Below are 10,255 nucleotides of genomic sequence, written 5' to 3'. Positions count from 1 at the left end.
TAACATCCACCAGCTCCGTGATGTCGTCATGGAGGAGTGGAAGAGGACTCCAGTGGCAACCTGTGAAGCTCTGGTAAACTCCATGCCCAAGAGGGTTAAGGCAGTGCTGGAAAATAATGGTGGGCGCCCAAAAATTTGACACTTTGGGCCCAATTTGGACATTTTCACTTAGGGGTGTACTCACTTTTGTGGCCAGCGGTTTAGACATTAATGGCTGTGTGTTGAGTTATTTTGAGGGGACAGCAAATTTACACTGTTATACAAGCTGTGCACTCACTACTTTACATTGTAGCAAAGTGTCATTTCTTCAGTGTTGTCACATGAAAAGATATAATAAAATATTTACAAAAATGTGAGGGGTGTACTCACTTCTGTGAGATACTGTATATACATTTTCTGCCCCCATATCCTGAACTTGTGATTAATCTAAATGTATTTTAATAAACTGAATCATGCAGTGAAAAACGCGCACTAGTCTAGACTTCACGTAATGTAAGCGTGCGCTCTGTAGGTGTTTTGTTTGGTTTTTGCAAAATACTGGATAATGTAAAATCGTTCATCGTTAAAATAACAATTACAGTATTACCGCAGACGATATATTTCACACACCTCTACAGCAGAACATCTCAATGCCGAAGAGCCGCAGACTCACCTTGGTTTCTCCCAGACTCTCGGATTCGGACACCTGGTATGTGAGGTCGGTCTCCTCGAAGCCCGTGGCGCTCATGCGCTGGTCCGTGGACGGGTCGGAGCGCGGCGGAGAGTCCGGGGAGTTCAGGCAGGTTTGGATCAGAGCTTTGCCCGTCTCGCTGGTGATCATGGGCTGCAGCTTACGCGTGGCGAACGTGTAGACGTGCCCCGTCTCGCTGGCCACCAGCAGCAGGACCTGAGTTCCCGTGAGCGTGGAGAGCTCGTACGCCTTCAGAGACACACACACACACACTGTGTGTGTGTGTGTGTGTGTGTGTGTGTGTGTGTGTGTGTGTGTGTGTGTGTGTCATTCTCTCTCACTTTGAGTAGCTCGCGTCTGTGTGAAACGCTGCGAGTTGATTGGGAGAGAATGATGCCGGCATGTGATGTAGCGCCGCCCATCATGAATGTGTGAACTGGATCTTCAGCATTCAGAGACACACACACACACACACACACACACACACACACACACACACACACATATAAACACAATCAAACTTTGCCATCCCAGATCAGGATGAGTTTGTTTCTTCATCAGGTTTGTAGAAATGTAGCACTGCATCAGTGTCTCAGCAATGGATGCTCTGCAGTGAATGGGTGCCGTCAGAATGAGAGTCCAAACAGCTGATAAAAACATCACAATAATCCACAAGTAATCCACAGCACTCCAGTCCATCAGTGAACATCTGGAGAAGACAAAAGCTGAAACAAATCCAGCATTAAGATGATTTTAGAGAGTCTATAATCCATAATAACGCTTCCTCCAGTGAGTCAGTGTTCTGGTCTGAATCAGGAGAGAAATCTGCACAGATCAAGCAGCGTTTAAACAGCTCTAAGCAAATATGTAGCTGGATTTTGATGTAAGAGACAACAGCAGATGCACTTTTTCACATTATTATGGATTATGAACTCGTGTTTTAGTTATAAATGTCTTAATGCTGGATTTGTCTCAGCTTTTGTCTTCTCCAGATGTTAACTGATGGACTGAATTTAGTTTGCATTATTGAAACATTATTTTCCTGTTTAATCACAGCAAAGCTGGTTTGACATGATCTGTATTTAATAAAGCGCTTCAGAAATAAAGGTGACTTGACAGACTTTATTTCAGAGGAGAATAACAGTGTTAATGTGCTAAAGAGTTCCAGAAATCGTTTATGTATCGAGATGAACTGAACTGACGTTTGTAATGTTTTTGCTCCTCAGCCGTTCGTTCTGGAGACGTCAGTGTTTACTAACAGATAACAGCTGAAACGATGTGAGATAAGACTCTATTAATAGAGCCGCTGGTCAGCGTGAGACTGATCGAGCTGGACTAGAGACTAACCAACACAGCAGCTGCAGTAACCTATTCATCAGGGTATCAATGATGACCTTTACTAATCATCAAATATACCATACGATGCATAATAATATAAAATACACAGGGTTTAATGAGTTCTAGGATGTGTTTGAGCACAGATGTTGTTATAAGGGACTCTGTTGGTCAACAGAACCAGAGCAAAGACTATGAGAGTAAAGCGAGAGGAACTTCGTGAAACAGCATCGTTTCTCTTCAGCTGCTGGGTCAGGAATGAAATGATCTCCATCTGTTCTGAAGAACAAAGCATCACGTGCTCAAGCTGTCTGCGAGCATCTCAAGAAACCCAAACACCTTCTGCTGAATCACTTCCAAGCTGCTTTCCGTGAATGTGCGAGACTTCAGATTCATTCGGTAAAGAACTAAGACGGAAAACATGCAGTAAACTGCGAAACTAGCTGCACTACAATCCAGTGTTTATGATTATGATAACGAATTTAAATAACAAATACCAATTTCCAATATCAAGCTGCATAGACTTGCTAAAATAACTGGAAGTGAAACCAAATGAGCCACAAACACTTAAGTTACAAATTGAAACTAATTTACTCTTTCTCAGTTTGATAATGTTTTTTATTTAATATTTTTGTGGTACTTTTGTGAAAACTTAAACTGTGGTAAATCATGAATGCTTTGGAGCGCAGACTTAAGTTTGGCCTCTTCTGAGAGAAGATGCTTTGATTACTGAGCAGTTAAAAAAAGAGTTATAGAAGTTTTTATTATTGTGAAAAATGGGCAAAAACAGTTGTGTTCCAAATTTGAGGTTGATATCTCAAAAAAAACAAAAAAAGAGCTTTCAAGTAAGATTTTGTTTGGGCGCAGTACCAAACGTTTCCACTAGATGAAATAGATAAAGATATAAAGTCATGTTTTATGATCATTTATTAACATTTAGAGAGTTTATACTTAAAACAAAAGTAACCTGCTGATGGGATCAGAAAATAATCTTGATTCCAAGGGATTGAAAGGAACCATGATTGTTTTATGTATAAACTCAATTCATTTTTTCTATGCTTATTTGCTAAATCTAACTTAATTTCAGATTAATTTTTTGTACTGCAAACCAAGACAAAAATTCTGAGTATACACTGATAAAAATGATTTTGTAGTGAAGTAAATGCTACAGAAAAACAAATGTAATTTCTACACTAAATAATTTAGTTCACGCAAGAATTTAAAAAATGGAGTAAATTCTATATTAATTCTCAAATTAAGCGTGTAGAAATTAAAGTTTGAACTTACAAGTACTTGGAATTGTTTGTTATGTTTACAAGGATTCTTTAAGTAAATATCAAAGTTATGATCCTGTTGTTCCCATCATGCACTGGGGAGTGAATAATTAATAAGGGTACATTTTTCACAGTTTTTTAGTTGTATTTACACTGTTTTATAGACGCTTTTGTGACATCTGGAGTTCATTTTCTACTCAAAATGACACATTCTTACTCAAACACTGTCATCTGATTGTTACCTTTTGTTAATTGTATAATAAATAAAAATGGGCTTCGGTTCATCGTGTGACTTTCTCATCACCTCCTGCATTTGGTGGTTATCAGTGTATTACAAAGGAACAAAACAGATTTCAGTACTTCAATAGGTTGGTATATTAACATTATTTCAGTTAATGAAATTATTTTCATTATTTTCAGTTAAATAGTATTTAACTGTAAATTTAAGTTAAAACCGTAAAACCTAAAACATTGCTACCGTATTTTTTACGGTAAAATTCCGGCAACCACAGCTGCCGTTTTTTTACCGTAAATTTTACGGATTTTTTTTTACAGTGTAGAGTTAGAGGGTCAAATAAAGATGTTTGTAAGTGAACCACATGCTTTAATAGCATGATTTTTTTTTTTTCAGTGCTATATTGTTTGAGTAACCGTGACCGTGTGAAATTTACTTGAGTATTGCAGAGTTAACATAAAAATAACGAAGTAGAAATTACTCATCAAACTCTAACTGGCCATGTTACATTTATTTATTTCCTTTGCTAATCTTACATAACTTAGTTAAGTAGATTTTACTTGATTCCACACTTAAATTTTACTTTAAAAAAGTGTGCAAAAACTTTATTTTAAATGGGTGTAATTCAGTGTTCTGCAGTGCGCAGGGCATTTCTCATCAGAACACTGAACTGAACTCTCCTGTGAGGCCTGGAGTCTGCTGGGAAGCGTGTGAGAGCCGTAAAGAGCAGCAGAAGAGCTCGTCTCAGCATCAGCTCTGCGTTTGCTCAGCTGTCGAGGACGGCTACAGCTAACATAACATCCAGCATGTGTCGAGTGAAAGCACATTTGTCTGAGCTTTACGACTCATGGGGACGCCTTTTGCCCAAAACCAGCCTTTTAATCAGGAATTCACCGATGACTGGACATCACAGAATGGAATGATCTCTGGAACTCTCTGGAAGGAAATGAACTTTTACTCTTAAAAAACAAAATAAAAAAAAACACCACAAAATGATCAATTGTTCAGGGCCCCTGTGAGCTTCAGATAACGGCTGGCGTCAGGTTCAGAAAAACTCTCATTCCTCCGCTTTCTCAAACCGTAATAAACGGAAGAATTCCCTTCCCACAGGAAGACTATCAGCTCTCTCCTTCCAATCCATCATGATGATCAGGAGGAGGACCCGAGAGAGACACCATGAGCTGAGCTACAGCCAATGACGGGGACTATTACTTCATCTTAAAGGAACCGGTCACCAAAAAATAAACATGTGCTCGGGCTATTCAAGATCAGGATGAGTTTGTTTCTTCATCAGGTTTGTAGAAATGCAGCATTGCATCGGTGTCTTCTACAAACCTGATGAAGAAACAAACTCATCCTAATCTGGGATGGTCAGAGAGTGAGCAGATTTACATTTTTGAGTGAACTATTCCTTTAAAGTGATAGTTCACTCAAAAAATGAACATCTTGTTATCATTTTCTCTTGTTGTGGAACTCAAAAAGGAGATGTTGAACGTAATGTTCATGCTGCTCTTTCACCGTCAAAATCCATTTACAGTAAGTATAAAAGCACTTGTTATGCTTCGTGATCTATATTCTGTAAGCATATGATATTATATGAAGTGAAACTTGGTGCACGAGTCATATGGACTATGGTTTGGAGGTCATGGTCACTATGAATAAAAAAGAGCTGCATAAAGATTTTTTTTAAATGGTTATTTTGTGCTTCACGGAAAAAAAAGGCAAGTTTGGAACGACATGGAAGGCGAGCAAACAATCAGAGAATTTGTGGTGAACTGTTGCTTTAAAAGATTTCCAAGCATCTTCTCAGTTGTGACTGTCTCTTCCAAACAAAGCAATTACACTCAGTTAGTCGAGTGTTTAGGCGGCCTGAGGTTTGTGCAGCACCAGAGCTGTGTCTGTAATAGAGAATGCCAGTTGCTCGTTCTATTTAAAGCTCACAGTCCGTCGCATGTGTTGTGACTTCAGATCACCTCCCGAAGCACGGGACATGTGACACCACAGAGAGACTTCACGAGCCGAGGAACAAGACCCACGCAATCCCACTGCTCCAGATACTCCTGGAGACCTGACGCCTTGCTTCCTCTAACAGGAGTAAAAACTCCTAAAACCAGCTCTAAAACCAGTGTGGAGCAGCTCCGAAGAATGAGAAACGTCTGCATATTGAGAACTTTTTAGGTGCCCAAACCTGGCCCTGTGGGCCCATGATGACCTTTGCTTTGGCCCACCATCCCATAAAAATAAATAAATAAAAATAAAAATGTATTAATTAAAATAATTAATTACAGAAAATAAATACAATTTATGAATTAAAAATAATTAATTACAGAAAATAAATAAATAAATAAATATAATAAAAATATATTAATTAAAATAATTAATTACAGAAAATAAATAAATAAATACAATTTAATAATTAAAATAATTAATTACAGAAAATAAATAAATGTATTAATTAAACATTAATTTCTTACAAAAAGTAAGAAAATACCATTTAAGCATATCTTTGTTCCTTTCTTTAATTTTTTTTTATTTTTACATTGAAATTTAAAAAACAATATAAGTGAATTAGATTTTTTTTAATTGTTTATTTATAATATATTATTTAATTGATCATTATTTTTTTAAATGTTAGAACTTTTATACATTTTAATAACTGAATATAATGCAACATTTAATTTTGTACACTGCCCTCAATCAAGTTTGATTTTTGGCTCTTTGCATTCAGAAGTCTTTGCTCCAGGAGAAGCAACTGATGTGTGTTACCTTCCTTCCCATGTATTTACTTCTTGATGCACTTTGTATTTAACCTTTCTATAACTACTTATCCTATTCAGTTACGCAGTTCTCTAGCAGGACTCGAACCTACAAACTTTCAGTAACCAGCCATGACCTTTAACACCACTTTAGTGCCTGTTTGAATGATCTGCTAGTTCTTCGTGATAGTTTCTCACCTTCTTCATGATGCCCGTCTTCCTCTTGCTGAAGGTCGTGTACCGTCGCAGTTTGTTGTCTATAAACTCCATCTTTATCTTCACTCTGCCGCGGGTCTTCTTGCCCGGCTTATGAAAGATCCTCAGACATGCTGAACTACAGCCAATGACGGGGACTGTTACTTCATCTTAAAGGAATAGCTCAGCCAACAGTGAAAATGTGCTCCTCTGCAGTGAATGGGTGCCGTCAGAATGAGAGTCTAAACATCACAATAATCCATGGCTTGTAAACGCTGCTTGATCTGTGCAGATTTCTCTCCTGATTCAGATCAGAACACTTTTTCACTGGAGGAAGCGTTATTATGGATTATGGACTCTATGTATTTTAGTTAAAAAGGTCTTAATGCTTTTGTTTCAGCTTTTGTCTTCTCCAGATGTTTACTGATGGACTGGAGTGCTGTGGATTACTTGTGGATTATTGTGATGTTTTTATCAGCTGTTTGGACTCTCATTCTGACGGCACCCATTCACTGCAGAGCATCCATTGCTGAGACACTGATGCAATGCTACATTTCTCCAAATCTGATGAAGAAACAAACTCATCCTGATCTCGGATGACCTGAAGATGAGCACACTTTCAGAAAAGTATCATTGTTGGCTGAACTATTCCTTTGAAGTGATTGTTCACTCAAAGACGAACATCTTGTCATCATGTTGTGGAACTCAAAAAAGGAGATGTTGAGCGTAATGTTCATGCTGCTCTTTTACATACAACCATCAAACACTATTTAAGTACTATCAAAGCATTTCTGTGCTTTTCTATATTCTGTGAAACATATGAAATTAAATACAGTGCATGAGTAATACGGACTATTGTAATAGTGCTTTGTGGAACTTGAATTTTTGGAATAAAAAGGGCTGCATATAGATTTTTTTGAAATGGTCGTTTTGTGCTTTATGGAAGAAAAAAAAAACATGCAAGTTTGGAACTACATGAAGGTGAGCAAACAATATGAGAATTTGTGTTTAACTACAGTAGCATTGCTTTAAAAAAACGTTCCCAAAATGTGTACTTTCTAAGCATCTCCTCAGTTGTTTCGGCGGCCTGAGATTATGTGGGTCATGATGGTTCGAGGTTTGTGTGTAATAGAGAATGTCAGTGGCTCGTTCTATTTAAAGCTCACAGCCCCTCACATCTGTTGTGACTTCAGATCACCTCCCGAAGGATGGGACACCACAGAGAGACTTCACGAGCCGAAGAACAAGACCCACGCAAACCCACTGCTCCAGATACTCCTGGAGACCTGACGGCCTATTTTCTCCACCAGGAGTAAAAACAGTGACATACAGTAAGAGTCCAGAGCTCTAAACTAATGTGGAGCAGCTCAGAAGAATGACAAGCGTCTTGAGTACTTTGTGCCCAAATCAGGGCCTGCGAGCCAAAGTGGGCCCATGATGACTTTTGATTTGGCCCACCATCCCATAAAAATGAACAAAATATTAATTTATAACAAAATAAAAAAATGTTTTTTAATATTTTATTTTACATTGAAATTAAAAAAAAAATAAATATTCACTTTTTTAAAAATGTTAGAAATTGTATCGATTTTAATATAACATAATTGGATTTAACGCAACATTTAATTGCAACATTCAAAAGTCTTTAGCTCTAGGAGAAACAACTGATGTTACTTTCATGACGTTCTTTCCTGTCGCCTTTACGCGCGCTCAAATGTATTTTCATTTCATTATCCTATTCAGTTATGCAGTTCTCTAGCAGGACTCGAACCTACAAACTTTCAGTAACCAGCCATGACCTTTAACACCACTTTAGTGCCTGTTTGAATGATCTGCTAGTTCTTCGTGATAGTTTCTCACCTTCTTCATGATGCCCGTCTTCCTCTTGCTGAAGGTCGTGTACCGTCGCAGTTTGTTGTCTATAAACTCCATCTTTATCTTCACTCTGCCGCGGGTCTTCTTGCCCGGTTTCGCTCCGGCCGCTCCAGCCGCGAGCGCCGCGGAGGGCAAGCCGGCCTCAGGTCCCACTATCGCGGCTTCCATCTCCGCTCTCTCCCGCTTGACGCCGCCTCCCCTCCGGTTGTCCCCGACTGACCCCATGAGCTCGTCCTCATCGCCGGAGTCAGAGTCCGCGTCGGAGCCGCTGCACAGGTGCGGGGGTCCCTCTTTATCCGGCTCGAACCTCCCTGGGATCCCGAGCCCCATCGGCCCCAGCCCCCGAGCGAACCCCGCGCGGACCCCGGCGCCCATCACCACCGCGCCGTGGCCTGCGCTCTTCCCCGCCGCTGATCCGCTTCCACTCAGAGCCGCTCCGGTCTGGCTGGATAACATCCTAGAAACCGGAGAGAACGATCCGTATGGCGGCGGAGCGCTGGAGCGACAGTCGGTGAGAGAGCGAGATCCGAAGCGGCGCTCATACACCAGCAGAGTCCTGAACCGTAGCGCCTCCAGCCGGCTTCACTCCCGCTTCACCTCCCCCTGGAGCTCCGCGAAAGACGCGCTTTCTCTAAAAGGAAAACCGCACTAGCGCTTCCGCGATCCCTCCGCCGCGTCATCTAGTGCGCCGCGAACGCGTCAAATCAGCGCTCTTCTCCATTAACGCGCCGCGAACGCCTCAACTCCGCGTCCCGCCGCTGACAGCTGTCAATCGCCGAGTTTATGTGACGCTTCGCAACGCCAGCGCGGAGGGATCTATACACGGCCGATCTACTTTCCTCCATATAAAGAGATAGGCTGTTTCCTTTTTTGGAGTTCTCGCTCCTTATATGGCGAGTCACAGTCGAGTGCAGCGATTGGCTCGCGCGGGGACGGCCTGCAGCGCGGTTGGCTAAAGCGACATCTCATTTGCATAAATGCCAAAACGGTTGCGCTCACCTCACACGTCACACTAGAGGGAGGAGCTTCGCGTATTAATAGATGCGGGATATTAATAACAACAATAGTAAGGTTATTAACGTGATTAATGTAAGTGTGCTGAGGACTACGAAAAATACATGATTAAAACTGCATTATTAAACTTTCATAATACTATTAGTTAGTATTAATACAAATATTAATAAAACCACATACTCAAAGAAACACAAATAAACAAACCAAACAAACAATCATTCCATTCCACTGCAACAAGCATTTATGTAATTTCATGGCACTACAGCACAAATGTAGTTCCCATAGAAACGGTTATAAAAGCCTCAGACTCAGATGTGAGAGAGGGAGCTGAACATTTCATTAAAATACTTGAATCAAACGCTTCATATCCAAGTATTCTTCATGCGCAGGAATGCTCTAAGGACAGAATCAAGAGTGTTTTGTGTTCAGTCGTGACACACACATCCGAGCTGCTCTGTGCTGGTTGTTCAGAGGCCACGGATCTCCAGAACCTCATTTCAACATTTCATTTCACGCAGACTAAAGTGACTTTGATAACGAGTTGTTTACTGAACTGAAGTGCTACTAAAAACCACCGGAGAAGCTTTGGAAGAGCGAGAATCAGCTGTTTTCATGTTTAGGTTGCACACAAATCACAATGAACACAGCATTTGCATGTAACCAAGTGTCAGAACAACAAGTACTTTTTATGAAAATAGGAGGCAAGCATGAAGAAAAAGAAGCATTTGAGAGCGATCATAATCCGTATGAAGAGCATCATGAGTGACACAGACGCACCTGAGCTCTTCTCTCATGACACACATCATTTGCGTGACAAAAGAAGCTCCACTCTCTCTCTCTCTCACACACTCTCACTCACACACACACTCTCTCTCACACACACACACTCTCACTCACACAC

The 10,255-nt window shown here is 40.4% G+C and overlaps 1 protein-coding gene across 1 annotated transcript in view; it reads right to left on the bottom strand.

Annotated features, from left to right (window-relative positions):
* The window catches only part of LOC107689574 (serum response factor-like), a 30,244-nt gene extending 21,353 nt beyond the window's left edge, over nucleotides 1-8,891 (bottom strand). The window contains exons 1-3 of the mRNA XM_016487595.1: nucleotides 8,420-8,891; nucleotides 6,469-6,562; nucleotides 653-919 (exon numbers count right to left, since the gene is read on the bottom strand). Coding sequence (XP_016343081.1) covers nucleotides 653-919; nucleotides 6,469-6,562; nucleotides 8,420-8,796 — 738 coding nt within the window. The 5' untranslated portion in view covers nucleotides 8,797-8,891. The remainder of the gene's footprint in view (nucleotides 1-652; nucleotides 920-6,468; nucleotides 6,563-8,419) is intronic.
* Nucleotides 8,892-10,255: the final 1,364 nt, after the last annotated feature.

This window comes from Sinocyclocheilus anshuiensis, unplaced genomic scaffold (assembly GCF_001515605.1).
Source record: "Sinocyclocheilus anshuiensis isolate Anshui unplaced genomic scaffold, SAMN03320099.WGS_v1.1 scaffold1629, whole genome shotgun sequence".
NCBI classification, from domain to species: domain Eukaryota; kingdom Metazoa; phylum Chordata; class Actinopteri; order Cypriniformes; family Cyprinidae; genus Sinocyclocheilus; species Sinocyclocheilus anshuiensis.
The sequence above is the reverse complement of the archived record's forward strand: the minus strand, read 5'-3'. Positions and strand labels throughout refer to the sequence as shown.